Source organism: Solanum stenotomum, chromosome 2 (genome assembly GCF_019186545.1).
Source record: "Solanum stenotomum isolate F172 chromosome 2, ASM1918654v1, whole genome shotgun sequence".
In the NCBI taxonomy this organism is placed as follows: domain Eukaryota; kingdom Viridiplantae; phylum Streptophyta; class Magnoliopsida; order Solanales; family Solanaceae; genus Solanum; species Solanum stenotomum.
This window is the reverse complement of record NC_064283.1, coordinates 16,905,062-16,928,577: the sequence shown is the minus strand read 5'-3', so window position 1 is coordinate 16,928,577 and position 23,516 is coordinate 16,905,062. Positions and strand designations below refer to the sequence as shown.

The following is a 23,516-nucleotide window of genomic DNA, read 5'->3' as shown; positions in this document are numbered from 1 at the left end:
TAAGAAAAAAAACCATTTGAGTATACAAAATAAAAACTATTCCAGTCAAAATAGAGGGAGAATGGAAACTCTGAACGTCAAGAGCTCACCTTAAGTCTCTGAGCCAAAGTTGTTGCTTATGAGAAACACGTCAACAGCGAGAACTCATACTATGATCTATGGGGTGCAGAAGTGTAGTATGAGTACCAAACAAATGGTATTCAAAAGGCATAGGCCGAATGAGCTCCAAAAATTAAAAAAAAGCATAAAAGGCAACTAAATAAGGAGTATATATTACAAGTCACTATGGAAGAGGTAATGCACAATATAAGCAAGTAGAGATAAAAGAATATGACAAAAGAAATAGGTAGCGAAGGCAAAGGAACATACTCAGAGGAACTATACCAATAACCTAATCATAATAACCGTCAACAGGCCGATCCAATCCAACTTAGCCTAAAAGTATTAACATAATAGAAAATCTAGGACACTTTTGCCCCAAGCCTACACCCTGGACGTGATTGGCACTCGAGAATCCTTGATGGTCCCCAAGCAAACCCTTGTCCTGGTTGGCTACTAAGAGGAAGACTAACTCAAGCATACACAAGCTTTAAAATTGAAGAATTGTTTAAAGCAGTTAAATAAATCTCAAAGTTGTCTGAAAATACTGAGTATTAAATATAAAATTTTAAATAAAATATTTGAAACTTGATACTGAAAGACTGACCAAGACTGTCTATCTATGAAGTTTCTACTATATAAGGATAGGTGTCGGGAAAAGATCCACGACACCTCAAAATGCCACTACTAACAAATCATAAAACTAGAGTCCTCCGGAAGTAAGGGGGTCTCACTAAAAGTCGATGAGTGGATGATGTGATCTCAATGGATGTTAAAGACATGAAAAATTAGCATGTGTAAATAAAGGAGCGTGGAAAATATTGACACATGTAAATGAAAGTGTGTGAAAATATGGTCACGTGTAAAAAAATATTATATTATTTAAATTATAAATATTGAATGGCTCGATGTTGACAATCTTTGATATCTTTGACCGACATTATTTAAATTAATATTTCTTGATCTTTGATATCTTTGACCGACATCATTTAAATTAACACTCCTTAATCTTTGATATCTTTGACGACCATTATTTAAATTAATCTTTGATATATTTGACTGACATTATTTGAATTAACACTCCTTAATCTTTGATATCTTTGACTGACATTATTTAAATTAATCATTATTATCTTTGATCAGCATATTTAAATTAATCTTTGATATCTTTGACCAACATTATTTAAATTAACATTCCTTAATTTTTGATATCTTTGACCGACATCATTTAAATTAATATTCCTTGTAAGTAATATGATATGCTATTCATTGACACTCTTTCACTGTCCTAGAAGCTATACAATAGTCCTTTGTCTCACTCTATCTTCTTCACTGAACACTCAAAAATAGTCCTTTGTCTCACTCTTCTTAAAACTTTGTAGTTTTTTGCATAAGGAAGATATGAGGAACTATGATACGAAGCTCGTCACCATAAAGTGCAAGGGGGCACAATTTTTGTTCTTTGATGTCCCAGTGCTAGCTGAGAGGAGACCATCACTTGTTTATGGAGATTATATCTTTGTAAGGCGAGTTATTGTTTATGCTGATGAGATCATGAATGCACCTAGTAAAAGGTGATGATCTCATAGCTTTTGCAGTAGCTAGTCTTGCAAATGTAAATCTCCATAAGCAAGCGATGACCTTCTCTCAGCTAGCCATTGGACATCAAGGGACAAAAATTGTGGTCCCATGCACTTCATAGTGACCGACTCCATATCGCAGTCCTTCATGTCTTCCTCATGCAAAAATCTTTAAGATTTTAGTATTACCCAAAATCAAGTATTACTTCAAATCAAAATCTGAGCACAAAACTCCATCTTGATTTCTTCAATTGCTAATAAAGTTTTAAAATAAGCAATTTATTTGTCTCTTCTTAACCCCCCCCCCCCAACTATATAACATCAGGAAATTGTTTCTTCTCTATCGTTTTCCTTACATATCTCGGAATGGGATATGAAGGAAGTTTGTGTCTTAATGCTTAATTATTTTACAATAGATCATGCAATATCGAGAAGACATTATATTAAGAAAAAAAAATTGTGACCATCCAAAACCACAAGTATTAGAAGGTAAAATTGATCTCAAAAAAATGATATCTTCAATCATTCATTATAGCTTCTTAAGATAGGTGATAATTCCAAATTTCTACATTTATGTTCAAAAATATTGCAATGAGTTTAAAGTTATTTCTATTATTGGATATTAGTTAAGAATCATTCTAAAACTAAATGAAGTCAATTCTGATCGCTCAAAGCGTAAATTACCATTTTAATTTCAAACAATGGTACTCGCCATGGGTTCTCTTGTAGTGCTTATTATTTGTATACTATACAGGAGTCTGTGTCAGCAAGGATTTAATATGTGTTAATTTTTTTAATATTAATTTATGAAACATGGATGAAATTTAAGGAGTCGATCAAATATTATTATTTAAAAAAAAATTAAAGATATTAATAATTGTGATTTATAATATTTTTTTAACATCATTTTCAAATTGGTACTCCTTGTGTTTCAATTTAAATGGCACAAATAAAATGTTATATGATTTAAAAATATTTTTAGTTGTTAGTTATTGTGATTTATAGTACATTTTACGTAATTTTTAAATAAAAAATTTTACTCCCTCTGTCTCAATTTATGTGGTACTGATAGAATTTCGAGAGTCAGTCAACTTTTTAAAAATATTTTAAACATATTTTTAGTAGTTAATTATTGTGATTGATAGTACTTTTTAAATATACAACCCAAATATTTTAAGTTGTTAATTATCATAATTTACGATAATTCTAAGGTAATTTTCAAATATATAACATATTTAAAAGTAAAGTAAGACAAATAAATTAAAATGGATAAAATATTAAAGTGAGCCCCACACCTTTAGCTACAAGCTCATTGCTGAAGTAAACATTAAGGTTTCTTGTTCAAAAATTATTCATTAGTCAATGATATTATAAAAGTGTATATATATATATATATATATAGATATAGATATATATATATATATATTAGTTAAACAAAATTATAAACCTTAAAGAATGGGGTATGGGTTGTAATTATCTATGAGAGAATGAGTATTTCAGGAATTACCTTAGATTTGGGTATGAACTTGTAATTATTTTAAATTTTATGGCCCATTAATGTAGTTTACCCCTATAAAAAAAATCACTCATTTAACCATTAAATTATGAATAGGTTGAACAAGTTACCAAAATATGAACTCATTTTGTCAGCACTATCTATTCCCAACCAAACACCCCTAAAAAAGTAGGGGAAATTATATGAAAAGACCCAGCTTAACTACATAAATAAAGTAGTACTTTGTAATATATTACAAATATAAGAGATTTTATTTCATATATGGCCGTTTAATTAAAAAGAACTTTTAAACAATTATTATCTCGGTTAAACATAAAAAACTGCCACTAATTAATTTTCTCTCTCATCCTTATTACACAAATCTTCCTTGCCCATTTTTTCTCACGCTATTATTACACAAATCTTCATTAGCCACTAAATTCAAAGATCTCATAGAGAATTCTTTCATTTTATTTTAATATAATTCCTTATTTTTATATAAAATTATAATTAATAATGATAACACATAATTTTTTACATATGATATGTGCATGATATAAATTTCTTCTAGTATACCAAGTATTTTATAGTATAAATATATTCTCTGACTAGAAAAGATTATTGTTATTTTTGGCTATATATTTATGAATAAATATGCATGGTAGAAATTTATTATATTTCATAAGAAATTTTTCTAATTACATATAATTTTTATATATAATATATTCACGGTATAATATTTTTATATCTAAAATATATACCATGTATTTTTACCATATAAATATACTTTTATGAAAAAGTCGAATTATTGTTACTTTTTGGTATAATATTTATGGAATAAGTATTCATGATATAATGTTATTTTTGGCCTTTGGGTATATATTTATGGAATAAATAAGCATGGTATAAATTTATTATGTAGAGTAGTATTTGGTAAGAAATACTTCTAAATTTTTATTTGTAATATATTCACGGTATAATATTTTTATATCTAAAATATATACAATGTATTTTTACCATATAAATATACTTTTATGAAAAAGTCGCAGTACTATTACTTTTTGGTCTAATATTTATTGAATAAGTATTCATAGTATAAATTATTCCATTGAAATTATTTTTTTCTATATAAAAAAGATATTTTTATTAGGAAAACTTACATAAATATACTATATTTTATTACATATAAATATATAGTACTGTTTATGCATGGTATTAACATTATAAATTAGTCGGTCCACTTCAAATGGGCTTTCAGCCCATTCTTCAATAAATAAATATACAAAAAGGGAAAAATACAATTTGATGTTCAAGTAAGAAACAGGAGTAAGAGAAACCGGCGACTTTGCAGTGAAAGGTGATAACTGTTCTTCTTTTCTCTGCAATTTACTCTATCAAAACTTTCTCCGCAGGTGTTATCTTCAATTCCTTATCATTTTGATGTATCTAAGTTAGTTTTAGAGTTGTTGAAAGACTTGATTGATGAATGTCTGCTAGTTGTTTGACGAAATGCCTCAATGAATACCAAATTTTAAAAAAAAATTTAAAAGTGGGTTTTTTTCTATTTAGGTGTGATGAAGAACACTAATAAAATAATGGGTCACGAATTTTCTTGATAGAAATACGTCCTAATTATTGGAATGATGTAAATATGGATGGAGAACAATTGGTAGGCTTTAGGTGGGCAGCCAATGAGTATTGGATTGCCCATGAAGACCCTACTAATTTTGAAATTCTCATTAATTCCTGACTAAAAAAACGAGTTTGTTTGATAGAAAATTACGAAATCGAAATTTTAAGTTCAAATACTAATCAATCACAACCCAACTTAAATTTGCATTGTTAGTCGATTTGGACTTTATCTTGAAGTTTTTGGATGGAAAAACAGTCTTAATGGAATGAGTTGCATCATTAATAAGCAAGAGTGTATTTGGGATGGAGGAAGTATGTTCTATTTGTGTGTTGCATTCAGAAACCCAACTTCTCTATTTTGTGGGATTGTACTAGAACTAATGCACTAATACTTTGTCTTATTTGATTAAAGGTCTCTTTTTTATGGGAGTATGCTGAAACTAGTTTCTGAAATGTTGTGCGCTCGAGGTCAGAAGTTGAGGCCTTTTCTATGTGCACAAGTTAGTGGCTTTCATACTTCAAAGGTAAAATGATTTGTGTTGATGCTACTACTTCATGCAGCCTTTCTATTTTCATATGTGCATACATAACTTTGGCAGGAAAGAGAGCGAATGTTCTTGCTTCTGTCTTGTTGACTTGTATGGTTTTCCAATAGGACATGGCTATTTAGATCTTAGCTAAACCACTTGTTACTTCTGAGGTTTCTTGTTTGTTTTATCCAGTGGTGTGTTTATCTATTGTTCAAACAAAGACGGTCTTTATGTAAAAGTAAAACAAATGCAGAAGAGTGCTCATTAACTTCCATACAAATGACTCTCGGGTAAGAGGACTGGTGAATATTATGGTAGGATTGCCACACATTACATGGGAATCAGTATGATCTTCTTGTTTCCATATAAGGCTTGTTGGAATGAATTCTATCATTTCAGACTATTAGTTTCATATTGAGATAAAGGCTCAAGTGAGTCGAGTTAATTGTTCTCTTAAGAGTCTAGACTCTTAACAAAGCAACTTTCACTGACATTGTTTCTTCTTCCATCCCAAGTTTGTTTTATCATGTTTTGCCAGTTGCATATAATTAGAGATTGAATTAATTTGAATAGTTTTAGATATTAGAGTTATGTACAGATGTGTTTGAGAAATTGTTGGACTATGTAAAAGTGGAGTAATTGTTGTGAAGATCTCACATCAAGGCAAAGCGGTATGACCGAGCAGTAGTTAGATCTTCATTAAGTCATATTTAAATGAAAAGTTGTTCTATATAGCATCAAGTAACTGGGAAGGTACTCTGTGATGATAGAATCATGTAACTATGAAAAGGTGAAGCTCCAAATGGTAGGTTCTTGAGAATGTTGGCCGTTTCTAAAATGTGAAGAATATTTTGTTATTTCTTAGTTGCAATGCATTTTAAAATCTAGTGAAATAATCATACCTTGTGGACATAAAGCATTTTGAAGCAACCACCATTTTGTTGAAATGAACTCTTTATTGTTGGTTTCGCTTAGTTGAGGAATCAGTTGGTTCTCCTCTGTTGTGAGGATGCTAATATATAAAAATGCTTGTATTATGTATATATGTGATTGCTTAATTGACAAAAACAAGCCAATAAAGAAGAAACTATACATTTTTAGTGTTATTAGTATGTGATGTCATACAAGGTTGTAGTGAATTGATGTGCAGGCAAGATCAATGGATGAATTTGGGATTTAGAAAAACTAGCTCTGATAAAAACTGCTGACTTTATATCGTTACCATTTTCAAAAAAAAAAAACTGCTGACTTTATGTCTCTTTACTGTGCTGCTGTTATCTTTTTACCTTTGCTTTTGTATAATTAATTAATAAAGAAGACATGCGCTGCAGCTTCACGAAGAAGATAAGTTTGGATTGTGTTTGAGGGAAGAGATTGTAGAATCAGAGTACAGATCCTTTAAGCTTTTAGATTGGATATTCACCAAATCTAAAACAAACCAAATACATTAAAGTTTTGAATCCCATATTCATTTTCTGGCTCAGAATGGGAGCTTGAAGTGATTCCCGTCCTTCACTTAAAAAATAAGGAATGACTATTTTATCCAGGAAAAGAATGATAAGGAGTGGCTTGTGAGAAAGAGAGAGAAGTGAAACACTGTTGACTCCATATTTGCAGCACTTGATGTCAGCCCTGCTTACAGGTTTGTATACTTGTGGTTAGGGTTGTTCATGGTTATGGTTATAAAACCAAACCAAACCGCCATCCGAACCAAACCGATTAAAAAACACTGATATTTGGTTTGATTTGGTTAGGTTTGGTTTTAAATTTTGAAAAACCGATTTTATTTGGTTTGGTTTTGGTTTTACTAAAAATTAACCACAAAAATAACCAAACCGAACCGAGAAGTTATATATATAAATTTTATAATTATTTATAAAAAAATATAAGTATATTGATAAATTTTAATCAACTTAAATCTTTTTAATTTTACTATTTTCTGAAGCCCAACACTTAAATTTTAGCCCAAGTATCAAAACATTAAGTCTAAATCCCTCAATATTCATTACTTTAAAGATCACACTCTCTCTGTATTTTATAAAATTTTCTAACGCAACATTAAATAATTAAAAGCTCAAACTAAACAATATGGTAATTGATTAGTTTTGACTATGAAATATTGGTTGTCTTTTTTAAAAGTAATTTCTCAATATCTTAAGGTGTAATTTTATTGAAAAGTCTATTGACAAGATGTTGAGATATCCAGAATATTGAACCAACTTTATGCTATTGACAACCAATTTTTTTAGTTTCTGAAACTTGGTCCATTGGATGAATCACTTTGTTCGTATAATAGCTTATAATTTGTGAATTATTCATATACTAAGTGTTTGTGTCTATCGAGATGCGTATGTCCTCAACAAACTTATTACTTTCAAACCGAAAAAAACCAAAAAAACCTAACCAAACCGACGGTTATTTTTTTGATTTGGTTTGGTTTGGTTTTAGAAATTTAAAAACCGATTTAAATTGGTTTGGTTTTGGTTTTAACTAATAACCGATCCAAACCGAACCATGAACACCCCTACTTGTGGTTTCCTTGCCACAGTGGTGTGGTTGCTCTTATATTAGAAAAAATGTGGCCTTCTTCCTCCTTTGTTTGAATGTATGGGCTTGTTGTAACACCAAACACTGTTCCCCTTTGTTCCGTGCATTTGAGGAATAAGAGGTATGATAAAAGGAGAAAAAATTGCATTCAAGTATCACTGTGTGGTGCTTCGGTGTGCTTGCACATGATGTGTATGTACATTTTAGAGTGATTGCTTTGCTATTGTCTTTGTAGCACTGATAAAATGTTACTTATTCATTAGCAAGTGTTAAATGATATGCAAGCTCCACTTCATCAATGAAAATATGTGGTTCCACACACATAATTACCTGCATTTATGTTTTCTACGCATTGCGCTTGACATATGTGTGATGAACAAACAAACTTTATCTGCACTTGGTTTTATAGCTTATTATAGAGATGGACCTGTATATTTTTGAAATAGTGTCCCCTGAATAAGTTTGTTGCTTTGTTTGGCAGCCTGGTTTAGCACCTAGAAGCTTTTTCGGGGTGGAAGATTTTGTTGATGATGACAATAGCCGTCCATATACTTATCAGAAGGGGAAAAAATCGAAGAACCCAAACAAGCATGTTTCTTTCAAGCAACGGACTGTAGCTTACATGGAACCGTTCACACTTGATGTTTTCATATCAAAGCGCTTTGTTTCAGCCTCAATCACCCATAGAGTTACATGCAAACAGGTTGCAGTAGCTGGTACAAACTCCAAAGATATCAAGGCAGTGCTTAAATCACGAAGTGATATTCCTGCATGCTTGTCTGTCGGACAGATATTGTCCGACAGGGCAAGAGAGGCTGATGTATACACTGCTTCTTATACACCTAGGGATAGGGACAAATTCGAAGGGAAAATTAGAGCAGTTGTTCAGTCCCTCATTGATAATGGTATCGACATCAAAGTTTATCTTGACTGAAAAAAGGTACTATGTCTACCCGTTGTATCCGAATATATTAAATCATCTTAAAGTAAAGAACCCTTATTGCAGTCTACTTAGTATTTCTTATAGTCTGAGATTGTCATAAGCCCCTCTTTGTGGAGAAGGCTGGCTTACTCACTTTTTTCTGATTGATTGATCGGCCTATCCCATCTTTACTAGAGAAGACCAAGCAGTTGTGAAGCCTTGACCTGGATTGGATATATGTATGGCCTAACATAGAGTTGAGGAACCTATAATACAGGCTTTGGATGCTCCAATATTGCTGCGTATACCTGGACAGTATTCATTTTACGTTTCCATCTTCTGTTCCGCTGCATCATCAGAAGCTCCAAGGACCAAACACAGCTAGAAAGCAACATCAGGGGCTCACTAGTGCATCCCCCATATACATAACTACTAATACATCTGTACAACTTGTTCTACGACTGTTGAACTCGTTTTGGAAGGATGAGATGTGGGTTTACACATTTCTGTTTCTTTTATTGACAAAAAATGTTACTTTAGGTTATAAGTATCATGTAAAGATTGTGAGAAAGAATGTAAATTTAATTAGGAAGAATGGACTGTACACTCTATAGCACTTGACTCAAGCTTATAATCAAAATGAGCCCATTTTTTCAGATCTTACTCTGTTTACCCCTTTTTGTATGTAATATGAAATACATAGGATAATTGGCAATAATTTTTTAATTTGTGATTATGATTTTCATTTCTAATGCTTAGAAACTAGTTAAGAGTTGATATTCATTTTTATCATCATAGGTTTAAACATTTTTGGCTGAATTAAAGTGAAATTTAAAACTCTATTGTTTAAGTTTCCAAAGGCTTGAAAACCCATAAATGAGTTTTGTCATTGTTGAAATTTTTGACTAATTGGTAATTGGGGTTTGTCGGAATGTTGTTTTGAAATCGTGGTTAAAATTCGAAGCTATTCAATGAAGATTTGAGCTATTTTATGATGCTTTCGTGGGTTCAAGTTCCTAGGAGACAAAATAAGTGTTTTTGAATGACAACGTAAAAGTGTGTATAAATACTTCTTATACACTTTCGATACAGAGTTTACATTAAAAGTGTATCGTATTGTAAACTGAATGACTACGTGACGTAATATTTTATGTTAGACTATATATTTTAAAAATTCCAAGAAAATATGAGTGTTCGTGAAAGCTAAAGATGAAGTTGTCACAATTTCACAACCATAATAGTTAGTATATACTAATAACATCTATAATGTCTTTTGAAATTCTATCCCAACTACTATAGCATTCTAATTTTATTTCTAAGCAAATGATGTTATGACGACTCCTACCTTTCTTAGTCGTGAACTAAATTCACCTAGAAATTTATTTTATATATAAATAAAGTGAAAATATTACTAGGAGTTTATGACTAATCAAATTGCATTTATATATATCATAAATATAAATTAAGTTCATCGATATAAATGCTAGCGTCGATGATGGAAGGAGGATTAAGGATGTCTAGACTGCAGATAAGCTTGGAATGGAAGATGAAAGGTAGTAGAATTCATTCTATTCTAAGAACAAGGGGCGGAATGGAAGATGAAAGGTAGTAGAATTCATTCTATTCTAAGAGCAGGGAGCGGCTCTACAGGCTTAAAAAAAGTTGCATAGGTTATAAGTATTATTTTAAAAAAAATATATATATAGTATTATTTATAGAAAATATAATATTCTATATAAGAGGACAAAATTATTAGAAGTTTGACAAATTTATACTATGTATCAAGAAAGATTAAATCGAGTGGTGATAATAAATTTCATAAAAAGAAATTTAAAATTTTAAGCCTTCATTTGAATTTGGCTTTAGGCAACTGATGTATTGGAGTCGTCCTATATTGAAGATTAGAAAGTTGATGAAACAACAAATTATTTGATTGAAAAATACATAAAGGGATGTGTTGTTTTGGTAAACGGTTGGTCCACCTTTGGGGGTTTATGTGGTGGAGTGTGAGTACTTGAAGTTCAAGAATTAAACAAATACATTTAAAATTTATGGCCCGTCATGATATTTCTATAATTATAAAAGTAATTATGTTTTGTTGTTTTCAAATATATATATGGTCGGCTACGACACATATGTGATTAAACTTGACTCGTCTATATAAGATACTTAGATGATCTTTTTTGTATTATATGTCTTGTTTTGAAGAACGTCTTCCCCGATCCAAGACATGACAACAATTATGGAAGGTCCGACATGTAACAAGGTCCAACAATGAATCTAACATGAAAGATGGTTATTGTGCCTTAAATGACATGATATAGGCTTTAAAGAGGATTTTCACAAAGAATTGCGGGATAGCCACCTTCTACTTCGACTTGAGATCCTTCCTCAAACTAGCAAGTTGTCTTAAACAAAAGAAATGTACATAAAGACAAGATAACTCAAGCTTCAGAAAGAAGAAACGCTATATATATAAATGCACCTTTTGGGGGAACGGATTAATAAAAAATAGTTGTACATAAAATGGAGCAGAGTGATTTTTCATGAAGAATTGCGGGATAGCCACCTTCTACTTCGACTTGAGATCCTTCCTCAAACTAGCAAGTTGTCTTAAACAAAAGAAATGTACATAAAGACAAGATAACTCAAGCTTCAGAAAGAAGAAACGCTATATATATAAATGCACCTTTTTGGAGAACGAATTAATAAAAAATAGTTGTACATAAAATGGAGTAGAGTGAATAATTGGATAGACTAGACTAATTATATATGAGGACCCCCAATTGGATCTTGATGGATATTTTGTCCATTTAATTGGATAGGAATCTGAAGCTGTTGTTGGTCTTGACCTCAAATGGATTCTTCATTAGACATATCCCAAATTTTGGTAGGAATATCTTCTTTTGAATATTATAATGTAAATGACAAACAAAAAGATACATTTGTTATTAGTATCTTTGAGATTTTCAAGTCATTTATTTTCCCACAATATATTCATAAATAAAGAGATCAATAAAATATAACACATGAAAACAACAAATTAGATACATGAGATTGATCATTATCGATCACATAAAAAAAATTATTCAAATTCTAACGTGTAAGTCTAGAGGGTAATTAAGAACATTGTAAAAAAATAAAAAATTTATATGGCTCCTGAATCACAGAAGATTGCCTGCTCACAATTTGAAAATTATGACATATACTGCTACAACAATTAACAATAATAATATATAACAACAATAATAATAATAATACTGGAACTGTGACTAGAATCATGTGCTCTTCGTTAGAAAAAAAATGAAAAATCAGTCGACTATCTACTAACCTTCTACTTTAATATATCTTCCATCTTCATGCTTTCCTATTTATGATTATGTCCTTGGTGAATTGGTGATGAGTCATGTCACGTGTCTAATTATCACCTCTCTCCAAAAATATTTTTGGTCTACCTTTACTTCTACTTAGACCTATCACTGTATACATATATAACCATCTCACCCTCACTTTCCTCATCCTGTTCAAAGTCACTCCCACCTTGGCACCTTGCGTCATATATTTTCGTTCATCATTTTATCTCTTTTTAATATATCCACACAATTCATCTAAGCATCTTTATTTCCGTGATATATATATATTACACAATTAGCTTATCACTTATAAGATATATATAACTACTAGTAATCTTTGTGATAATCATATATTAATTGACAATTTGATTATAAAAATAATAACTAACCTACTTTCATATAAAAACATTAGAACTGTCGCATAACTTCATTCTTATGCATGTATGTTGATAGCTTGAAGATTCAGCATACATGCATGCAACTTTTTGTTAATACAACACCTACCCATCTAGGCAGCTTTATTATTTATTGAAAGAAAATAGAAAAAAACATACATGCATTCAAGAAAGTCAAAACATATAATACATAAATGTGTAATTTACTTTGGTCTCAATCATTTTATATTTATGTTTTTCAATTTTAGGCGTGCACAAGTAGATAGTTTTAACAAGTAGACACACAAGTTCTACGTGACATAATATGCGTGGACACAAAATGACATGTAAGATACCACGTAGGACATGAGTGTCTATTTGTTCAACTTTATATAAGTTTAAGTTTCTACCCGTACACACCAAACATATAACAAAATATAAATGTGAGGTGAAGCAACATATTTATGTATTATGGCCTGTTGACATAACTCATAAAACATCACTGAAGCATCCACAACATAGATGAAGATCAATTATCATCATATTATAATTATATTACCTTGTAACACCACATTAGGAATTTATTTTACCAATCTTTTATATGAATTCAAAAAACTAATAAGCTTAAACTCCTAATAACTTTATTTTCTTGAGTTTACATTATATAGTCACTGTAAATTTATTATGTGATATTTTAAAGAGGTTTACCTATACATAAATATCATTTGATCGAATGACCTGCTAGTGCAAAAAAATTCTTACACAGTTACACCGACGATGTACATAGCTTAGATACATTTTCCTTATACAAGGTCATCCTCATATTTCCTTTATTAGTTTAGTACTATGAATGCACTTTGCAACCCAGAGGCAAATAACACATGTCGAACGTAACATTACCAAGTGTAAGATATATAAATCTAGATAAAATGTCATGAAAATATTTGTAAGGACGTTTAGGATATAATTAAGCTTTTATTAGAACAAGAAAAGTGACAATTAAAGATGGAAAATATATTCTTGAAATTAAATTGATCATGACTAGAAGTAGGGAAATACCCAAATCTTCACTCAAGAGTGGAACACAATCATCTCTGCAAGCTTTTGTTCTAGACCATCCATGCACATGCATGAAACATCACCCTCCTGCATACATTATGAAACACTAACAAAATGAGGTTTTTTCCAATCACGAATCAGTGGAAAATTTATAGCCCACTCATTTCCTACCATACTAACTCCACTAGGAAAATGCATGGTGAGAAATAGTGGGAAGCTTTCTAATTTTTCTATATAAAACAATTACTATTTGCACAATATCGATTCAGTCAAAATATCAATAGAAATAGTCATTGAACATTTTTTAGTGGAAAATTCAGTGACACAAGAAGGTTGATGGATCATATGCAAGCATGATAACTTATATAAATGTTGTTCGGTCTATATCTCCATGAATTTTGGAACTTTTGCTTGCATTGTATTATTTTCAATTGAATTTCCTGTATCAAAAAGATATATTGTGTGAATACTAGGGCACAAACAATTTCTTTCTGCATATATATAAATTGTTGAATCTCCTAATTGACATGTGAGAGAAAATCTAGTCCAAAGTGATTCACAATAGTATTTTCATCCACAAACATTAAACTTGTTTGTGAGGAACGTGTTATATATAAGTACGTGATCAATAATTTTTAAATGAGATGGTCATACAAACATATACCTCAAGTTGAATCCTATGGAGAAATCTTTCATCTACTTTGGTTGAGACACAATTAACAACATTGAGTTGTCTCTTCACTAGCTCTTCAAGTACTCTTGAGAGGGGAACCTTTTCATTGATCAAAATCTCCACACCACAATCACATAAGTTTATTGTCACATAATCACCAAAATGTTTATCCAATTTGGAAGAACTCAAGGCCAAATCTTCAAGTTTTTTTCTCTTTATTTCAAGTTCTTTGATATTATTCTCTAAGTTTTTGATGTAATTCACTGCTTCTTGCATGTCATCTGGTAATGAACGTTTTCCCTAATAAAAATTATAACATAAAAAAAAATTGTCTTAATTAGCTCAACAGATGACCTAATTATAATTACGTTTTATGCAATATGTATATGGAAAATTAATATTAAGGAAAGTATATATAGGTAATTAAATTCACCTTGATAGATTCATAAGGAAGATGTGATCTAAGAGTAGCATAAAGATTAGACATTTCTTGTCTTCTATGCCTTTCAACATCTCTATGCAAAACTCTCTTCTGAACCGAATTCTTTCTGGTTAAAGAATCTCTTTCTTTATGATCACTTATCGACCGCTTCCTTTTATAATTAGGATCATTTGAAGCCAGATCTTGATGATGTGGTTGGCATGGAGTAGAGGGAATCTGAATCAATTGTTGTTGATCATGATCTTTGATTTTCTTGGAAGAGAAGATCTCTGAAAGACAGTCCATGGGAACAAATCTGATTTTGTATTTTTTTAATTGTTTGATTTATTAGTATATAACATTATTGGCAATCTCTTTACAAAAAGTAGAAGATATGTTGGTTAGGGTTTTGGGGGCCTTGTATATTGGAGTTATGTATTATAAACATAGTTGATTTTTTTTGTACTAGTACAAGGATAAAGAAAGTGACCCCTTCAATCTTCATTTTCAATTAGATTTTGTTTCAGATACTCACTTTTTTTATTTCACACTTGGAGAATAAGGAGCTTGATTTTCCTTTATTAAACAATTCAATCCTTCATTAATAAGCCTTCTTTATTTGAGGAACCACCTAATTATGTTCCAAAATCAAATTCCAAGGCAGGCTCTACTTTTTTTCATACAACAATAATTCAGTGTAATCTCATAAGTAGAGTTTTAAAAGCTAGAATGAGGTGTACGTCGACCTGATCCCTATCTCTGTAGAGAGGGGTTTCTGAAGACCCTCAGTTTAATAAAAATGTTTTTTTAATAAAGGTTTAAAACATACAAAAATAAATAAGATATGATAAAAATAGCAAAGGAACAAAATATCATGATAGCAAAAATAATAAAGGTCATTTATTTATGCTAATTTGGCTGAATAATTGTGCATATTCTCCTTATATGCTAACATGTTGTTTGGGTAATTTTATCTTGTGAGCGGTTACATACCTTATTTGTTGACTATTTATGAGCAGTACTAGTTGAAAACAAGTATTTTTAAAGGTCATTAATCCTTGTCACTATTTTTTTGGGATACATGTTGGTTATATTTGGTTATATATCATTCTTTTATATTCATACTACACTTGTTGCATTTGTTAGGCGGATCTTGATTCGAATACCAAGCCTGCGACTGTGCTAGTAGCAATTGATATGAAAATTTCAAAGTGAGTTGCTTGGATGATCCCACAACACTAGACTTTTTATTTTATTATTATTATTTCGTCTTTTTGTTTCACATAATAATGCATACTTACCTTTATTTTATTCTTAGATGCTCTTGAATCATATCACCAATTTTTGGATTGTATTTATATTATTCCACACTTATGGTTACTCAAGACACCTTTAGTTTATGACCTATAATTATTTTGATCAATGTTTACTTTCTACGTTGTAATAATGAAATAATTATTTAAAATTGAAATTGGTATGTGGTATGCCTATCAAGTTGGAATATAAGTGGCAACACGACTCAGATGATTTTGGATACTGATTTCAAGGAACCCTTTGACCTTAACTAGTCAAAATGGCACCTCTTTTTAACAAGACTCAAAGAGTCCCTTGGCTTAAATCTTCTCCACAACTTTAATTTATGTGTACAATACAGTATGATACTTTATTTATACCTTTTTGATCGGTTTGAAGAAATTATTTGTAAAGTACTTTTCTTGTTTAATAATTTATTGATTATTTGAAAGAGGAAAATAAAATAATTAAGAAGGATTTTGTCTTAGGGAAGAAAAAAGCTAAACCAAAGGAAGACATTTGATTTTCCCATTTTATGTTTTTAATAATGGTGTTATATGTCTCTGTTCTTGAAATAACATGATTTTATTTATTTATTTGGTCATTATAAATTATCAATGCATGTGTAAAAAATCACTTACTATTTGATTTTGTTAATTGAACTTGTTCAACATAGTCGCAACTAATTATGTTAAAAAATAAATCAAGCTAGGTTGATTTTGTCTCCCCTAATCATATTTTTATGAATTAATTGTTTGAGATTTACAACAATTTTTTGAGCAAGTTGCATAATTGATTGATTTTTTTTTGGGTAAAATAGGAGATTTATAGATTAACTTAGTTCATTATAAGCATTCCCCAACGTGAATAATATTGGTGGTGGTATGACTGCTTGTTTATCCATCAGGGCTTTTAATTGTTGTTACAAAAAAAGGTGTCTATTGCTAATAGGTAGTGATGTGAGACACACAGAAGGAACTTCAAAAAGAATAGGATTCCCCATATATAGCTCCCTCCTTCGTCATTGATCTTGTTCAGTTCCCTGAACACATTTGTGTTAGTGTTGCTGATCCCATGATCTTCCACATCAAGTACGTACATGCATTCAGAAATTAAGTTAGTGTGATGTTTTGTAATCATATAGACCGATGTTTTTGCTTCAAGATCGAGGTCTTAAGCCATTTTCTTTTGCTTGTCAAAGTCCATTGCTATATTTTCCGCCTAAATTGCATTTGTGTGAGCCAACCTTTTTGTGAAGCCGCATATCCGATCCACGTACTCTTCATTGTACTCCCCCAATGACCCCAGCAAGCTAAGGTAAAGTGGGGGTACTCATTGGACAAGGATCGATGTTTTCTTTGTTTCTTGTTATATATTGTTGTTTGTGTCGGTCGATCAAGAGGTGGTATTCAATAACGCACTAGCCATCACGATACTTCTTTTGACTCTGTATTTGTTTCCATTGTCGTTTCTTCCTAGCCAGCCACAAATGTACGTCATAGGTTGAAAAGGAATATCATCAATTTCCTTAATTGGTATTGAATAGCTTATCCTTAATGGACTTACGTACTCTATATATATTCATGCTTGAGGGAACTATATAGTAGGTACTCTTGACAAAATCATGTGGCCATCTTGGTAAGCCCCCAAGTAAGGAAAAGTTGTCTTAGATGATGTTGGCGATCGAGGCAGGCTCTCTGGTGCATGGGTCGAAGGATAGCACCACCAATTTACATTCTCCCTCCCCTAGGCTAGCATTGATTCTTCCTCGTTTCTATTTAGGGGATTAGTTTGGGATCCAGCTATCCTCGAAAAACCTTATTGTTCAGTCATTGTTGGCTATCTATTTTACATTCATTTTTGCATGCATTCCAGCCCCTCATTACACAATTTTCAGGTCCTTCAACTTATTTTGGCCTTTATATATAGTACCATCTTATTGTGGAACTACTTGTAGTAGAGTATCTTAGCTCATTCAACTGCTATTGATGGGTAATATACAATAACGTCATTATCCCATTAAAGTAAGAACCATTTTTGAAGAAAACACTTGAATTTTGAGGAAATTCTTTTACCCCCAAACAACTTTGAACTGACATTTTTTAACCAGTCCCAATTTTAAAAACAAAAGTACCAATCACGCACCAATCAATGTTTGACATGTGTTAATTTAATTTAAAAATATTATTATTTTCATTTTATATATTTTTCTTTTTTCTCTCTCTTACCTTTTAACTTCTTTTTATTTTAACTTAATTTAAAATACACCCCACCCCTCCACGTTCAGCAGACCCTTTCCCCCATTTTCTTTCTTTCTTTTCTGTGGCAAACTTTTCCTCTTCTTATTGATTTTGTTTTTAAAAAATTAAACTTTTTTCTTTATTTTTTGGGTTGTTAATAACAAAAATTAATTATTCTTTAAGCAAATTCAAAGTATTGAAAATATCATTAATTGATTTATCTTCTTTTTATATAACTTTAAAATTCGAGTGGATAATTTTGAAAAAAATCAATGAATTTCTTAAAAATGAATAGAATCTTGATTGAAATTTGGATAAAGAAAAGCTAAATAATATCTTTTAATTATCTTAAAATTTAATTGGTTTAACAAATTAGTCGAAATGTAAATTTTTAGAGTTGAGAATTAAAATAATAGTAGTAAAAGAATGTGGGTAGAGTTGTGACAAAAATGGTGACAGTGAAAATTGTGGAATTCTACCATGATTGCAACTATTTTTTTAAAGAGGGAGAAATAAAGAAGGGAAAAAAAATAGGAAAAAGAATAAGAAAAAAGGTTAAAACTATCAATCGATCAATAAATAAATAAATAAGAAAATACATTTTATAATAAAATACTCACAAAACTAATATTATTATCATTATTTTAAATTTTCATACACTCTCTACGTAGATTGACAAAAAAGATGTTATAATACCAATGTAAAATTGTTCCAGGGGATAATAGACCTGCAAAGTTCAAATATTTTGTAAAAACATGTCTTATTTTAGTGGGGTAATAATGTATTTTCTATTTTAAATTTAACAAAATTCTTTTTTTAGGAGCTTTTATTTATTTTTTTGATTACTCAAATTTATAATCCTAAAATTGAACATGAAGAATGCTTATTATAACAAACCCCTTCTTTATCAATTTAATACGTTTTGACTTTTGATCCTAAATTTATTTATTGAACAAGTAGTGATTAACACCACGTTTAGATGGTTGTTACTTGTTGTATTGTATTGTATTGTTAGTGTAAATACAATGTTTGTTTTAATTGTTACTTAAATTCTACTATTGTATAGTATTGTTTAAATTCATCTTAGGTAACAACGAAAAAACCCATTTTATGTGAAGCCCGATTTGATGTGATCATGTTATTATCTTAATATTTTCTTTTTATTTTGTCTTTATTTTTTATTTAATAATTATATTTCATCTTTACCTTTTTCATAATAAATCTACCTTGTATCCTACTTTTTTTAGTAGATTTATCATTTAAATTATGTAACAACCGAAAACAATACAATTTATCCAAACATTATATACATTAAAATAATATAGAATGATAGAATACAATACAATATGATAGATATATTATGAAACAGTATTTAACTACCGACCAAACAAAGGGTAAAAGTTTGAAAACATCCATTTACAAGGTCATTGAGTAATGTAAATTTCATGGCTAATTGACAGAGTTGGGTGAAGTCCAGCTCGAAGACAATTAATTACGGCCCATATATGCTGCTGCTTCTTCTTCTTCACCGAAGCTATTAAACATTCAATTTTTTCTGCAATTATCTTCAAAGTTGACCACAAAAACCATGGCGCATTTTCTAGGAGGATTAGCTACACCTTTTCTCTGCAAACCCATTTCTGCTTCTTCTTCTTCCAACTACAATTACACATCCGCTTCATCTTTTGATTCTCTCTACATTAAACGCGCAGCCGAGTTAGCTGATAAATCGGCTGGATTTACCGCTCCTCATCCTAATTTCGGCTGCGTTATCGCTGTTCCAAATGGTGGAGGTACGGTGGTCGGAGAAAGTTACTTGTACGCCGAAGGGACAATTCCGGCGGAAGTGCAGGCTGTTGAAGCCGCTGGCGAGCAGTGTCGAGGTGCTACTGCTTATCTTAATATGGAACCTGGAGACTGTCACTGTGATTGTAGTGCCGTTTCCGCCCTAATCAAGGTATGTTTATTATTCAATTTGATAATGTATTCAATTCAACAAAACAAGTTTGTTTATTTAGCTGTCCTTGATACAGATATCGTCTCTATACCATGTAAAATTGGATTGGTAAAGTTAGATCTCTTTTTGTTTGTTTGTTTGTTTTTTTTTTTGTGAGAATTGAGAAAAGGCACTCAAAGATACCAGCATATACTACAAGTATACAAAATGAATTTTCTTCAAAGAATTCACAGACATAAAGACATTTACTAGTTTACTTTGCTGTATTTTACTGCACAAGATCCCAATTGCATCTCTTACTTAAAGAAACATATATGTTTTACGGAGCATGGTACTGTAATGCATTCTTGTTGGGACTTGGGAGGAGAAGTTCATGTAACACGCAAAAGATTCATCTATTTCACCATCTTGTTAGACAGGAAGATTGATTGCAAAAGTTGATAATATATGTATGCTTTTGTTTTTAAGTTTAGCAGGAAATGCAATTGATGCATCTTTGTTAGGCAGGGATTAGTAGAGTTGTTGTTGGGATACGGCATCCGCTGCAACACCTTCGTGGCAATGCCATTCACGCATTGAGGAGTGAAGGTCTTCAAGTTGATGTGCTAGGGGAAGATACACAGAATAAGACTATTGAGGTAATCTAATATGTAGTACATCCTGGATGATGCAGTTGATGGGCTTCTGTGTGGCAAATTAACTGTTGTAAGCTCTCAATTCTTAGTTCTGGAGCAATAAAACATTCTACATGGAAAGAAATAAAACATAGCGCTAACTGCACTTTTGATTTTCTTCATCACATGTGTCCTTGTTTTTGCCTTGCAGTTATGGTGAATATATATATATATATATATATATATATATCTGCTTCTCATATTTGATAAAATTAGAAGTCTCAATAATGACCAAAAATAAAAAAGTACCACATTGATGGTATGGTGCTAAATATTTTTACAAAAACCATATACTCATTTTGCTACCTTTAGAAGAAATCTTTAGCTAAATACCCCCTCTGTCCAATAATACTTGTCCACTATTGACTTTACACATTTCTTAAGAAATTATAAATAGAAGGGTAATTTTATTATATCACCCTTTGAATATAATAAATATCATGTCTTGGAAATATCAGTGTCAAAGGTTTGGAATGCAAGAATTTGTTAATTGAAGCAGTATTTAGTTCATCCTTGCAATTTTTTAGTGTCAAGTATTTTTCTCTATCTTTTATCTTTTGGGATCAAGTAAGGGTACATTTTATTTACAAAAGTACCAGGTACAAAGGTCTGACTGTTGCTTCTTTGACAAATTAAGGAATCCTTGAAGTTCAACTTGGTATTAACATCCTTTATGAAATCTGTTTTACACCAAAAAGCCCAAGACTGTAAAACCGTCTCTATTTAGTGTTGGGGACAGTTTCCTCTTTGTCTTCAAAACATCTGGCGTTGAGCATTTTCCAGACTGCCCGAAAAACGCAAGCAGGAAGGTTTTCTTATATTCTTTGATCCTCTTATTGATTGTTTGACCTTGCCAGTAAAAGCATCTCCTTTATTGTTCTTGACATGGCTCCCTGTACTCCTAGAGGGATCCACAAAAAAATACTCCAAGTGGGACAGCCGAAAGAGCAATATAACTACACATGGTATGGGGATTCATTTTAGCTCTCATTGAGGAAGCACCTTCTGCATATGTTAGTTCCTCTTCTTTGCCTACTGTCCTGGGCTAGACAAGTTCCATTTATAGCTGCTACATTAAGCAAGTTTCTCTGGGTCCTTTGTGTTTCCATTTTGCTGATCTTGGCCAACTTTCCTCTTCTTTGCTCTGTCCTTCTAGCTGATCTGACTTTGAATTATCCACCCTTCTCCTTAGTCCATAATAGTGCATTTTGGGATTTGAGGGTACTCTTTGGAAATTGCTGATTCAGCTAGAAACTCGACAGACAGTCAACCTCCCAATCCAATAAACTTCTTCTAAATCTGATACTCCAAGTTGTTCCTTCTCTCAATTCTGCAAACTGCCTCTTTATTGGCTGCTTTGGCATGTAGCTTGCGTATGCTAACTTTAAAGCTTCTGTTCAAGCTGCACATCTTCCATAAATTTTATTTTCTTTCTCTCCCAATTTTAAGGTTTATGAGGTCAAAGAATTCATTCCACATATTTCTGATGTATTTCCAGACTGCTACACAATAAGAAGTATTCACTGATTAAATATAATCAATTCTATTGAAAGAATTGTAAATTTTTGGAATTCACGCAAACTTAGCTAAAGTTAGGGGACAATGAAAGAAAACGATCTATATAGCAATACCAATTAGTAGGTTATATGTGTTATTGATGCGTTTGTCGGGAAACAATATTACCGACGCAAGAATGATTAATATTTCTGAATTATTGTTTTAGTTGTTTTAGTCGAACATAACTTTCTGAGTGGATTAGGATTCTTATTATTTTAGTTTTATAGGACTTTGTTATTTTTAATTTATTAGGACTCTTGCTATTGTAAATCTCTATTTAAGAGAGTTGACATTATTAGTAAAATAAGTTAGATTTTATGAAGTTTCAGAGATTCGGAACTTTCTCAAACAAGTTCCCTAATTGCAAATTTCAGCAATCATAGGCAAGTCAAGGAACAAGAACAGGGGATTAGACCTGTCTATTGGACCTGACTTTTCAGTTAATCGTCCAACGACTCGATCCAGAACTAGGGACCATAATAAATTGGTATCAGAGCCAGTCACCATGGACGAGAATACGGTAGAAGCAAAGTTGCGAAATCTGTTACAGGAAGCCCAAACTCAAACTGAAGCAAAAGTAGCAGCTTCAGAAGCAAGGATGGACGCCAAATTCCAGCAACTATCGCAGCAAATTGAAACCTTAATCCGCACCACGGCACGTGCGAAGGGAGTTGAAGTGGGAGACAATAGCGCTGCTTCTATCCAACGAACCAACAAGGCAGGTGAACAACTAGAGGTACGTTTTGGAGGAAGAAACAACAACAATAATTTTGGTACTGATGACAATAACGGAGGACGAGGTATTGTTCCCAGATACACTAAATTAGACTTCCCTATTTATGATGGAAGTGAAGATCCTCTTATTTGGCTTCACCGTTGTGAGAAATTCTTCAGTAATCAACATACGAACAACCAAGAAAAAGTCGGTTTAGCTGCTTTTCACATGGTAGGGGAGGCGCAACTGTGGGTTTATCAACTGGAACAAGAGGAACCCAATTTAACATGGGGCGTCTTTAAGGAATATTGTACTCTTTGTTTTGGCCCACCAATGAAAAGCAATCCGTTAGGAGAATTGATCAACTTGAAACAAACCAGTTTTGTTGAAGATTA

General features: G+C 31.5%; 3 protein-coding genes and 1 non-coding gene across 7 annotated transcripts; 3 read left to right on the top strand and 1 right to left on the bottom strand.

Moving 5' to 3' along the window:
- The first annotated feature begins 4,422 nt into the window (after positions 1–4,422).
- LOC125856533 (uncharacterized) lies at positions 4,423–9,458 on the top strand. Of its 3 annotated transcripts, none has more exons than XM_049536096.1 (4): positions 4,423–4,531; positions 5,219–5,330; positions 8,365–8,823; positions 9,006–9,458. In XM_049536096.1, exons 2-3 carry the CDS (start codon positions 5,238–5,240, stop codon positions 8,815–8,817), a joined length of 546 nt encoding a protein of 181 aa, XP_049392053.1. In that variant the 5' UTR covers positions 4,423–4,531; positions 5,219–5,237; the 3' UTR covers positions 8,818–8,823; positions 9,006–9,458. The 3 variants fall into 3 exon arrangements, with proteins under 3 accessions (XP_049392053.1, XP_049392052.1, XP_049392051.1); XM_049536095.1 differs by having other exon boundaries at positions 9,001–9,458; XM_049536094.1 differs by lacking the exon at positions 9,006–9,458 and having other exon boundaries at positions 8,365–8,893.
- LOC125857285 (small nucleolar RNA snoR103) lies at positions 4,802–4,904 on the top strand. The gene has a single exon (XR_007445614.1). It is a non-coding gene; the product is annotated as a small nucleolar RNA snoR103 (small nucleolar RNA).
- A 4,034-nt stretch (positions 9,459–13,492) lies between the features above and the next one.
- Positions 13,493–14,997, bottom strand: LOC125856530 (transcription factor bHLH118-like). Its single transcript, XM_049536091.1, has 3 exons — positions 14,698–14,997; positions 14,256–14,564; positions 13,493–13,678 (listed from the first exon to the last, which is right to left on the bottom strand). Exons 1-3 carry the CDS (start codon positions 14,989–14,991, stop codon positions 13,604–13,606), a joined length of 678 nt encoding a protein of 225 aa, XP_049392048.1. The 5' UTR covers positions 14,992–14,997; the 3' UTR covers positions 13,493–13,603.
- A 4,723-nt stretch (positions 14,998–19,720) lies between these two features.
- Positions 19,721–20,963, top strand: LOC125856535 (riboflavin biosynthesis protein PYRR, chloroplastic-like). 2 transcript variants are annotated; one of them, XM_049536099.1, is made up of 2 exons: positions 19,721–20,175; positions 20,683–20,963. In XM_049536099.1, exons 1-2 carry the CDS (start codon positions 19,807–19,809, stop codon positions 20,752–20,754), a joined length of 441 nt encoding a protein of 146 aa, XP_049392056.1. In that variant the 5' UTR covers positions 19,721–19,806; the 3' UTR covers positions 20,755–20,963. The 2 variants fall into 2 exon arrangements, with proteins under 2 accessions (XP_049392056.1, XP_049392055.1); XM_049536098.1 differs by having other exon boundaries at positions 20,679–20,850.
- Positions 20,964–23,516: the final 2,553 nt, after the last annotated feature.

Excerpts from the sequence above, each read along its gene's own strand:
- LOC125856530 (XM_049536091.1), bottom strand. The coding sequence starts at position 14,991 with ATGGACTGTCTTTCAGAGATCTTCTCTTCCAAGAAAATCAAAGATCAT. Across the intron at positions 14,565-14,697 it reads TTCCTTATGAATCTATCAAG|GGAAAACGTTCATTACCAGA; the intron begins GTGAATTTAATT and ends AATTTTTATTAG. Across the intron at positions 13,679-14,255 it reads TCCATAGGATTCAACTTGAG|GAGGGTGATGTTTCATGCAT; the intron begins GTATATGTTTGT and ends TAATGTATGCAG.
- LOC125856533 (XM_049536096.1), top strand. The coding sequence starts at position 5,238 with ATGCTGAAACTAGTTTCTGAAATGTTGTGCGCTCGAGGTCAGAAGTTG. Across the intron at positions 5,331-8,364 it reads GTGGCTTTCATACTTCAAAG|CCTGGTTTAGCACCTAGAAG; the intron begins GTAAAATGATTT and ends TTTGTTTGGCAG.
- LOC125856535 (XM_049536098.1), top strand. The coding sequence starts at position 19,807 with ATGGCGCATTTTCTAGGAGGATTAGCTACACCTTTTCTCTGCAAACCC. Across the intron at positions 20,176-20,678 it reads CCGTTTCCGCCCTAATCAAG|GCAGGGATTAGTAGAGTTGT; the intron begins GTATGTTTATTA and ends CATCTTTGTTAG.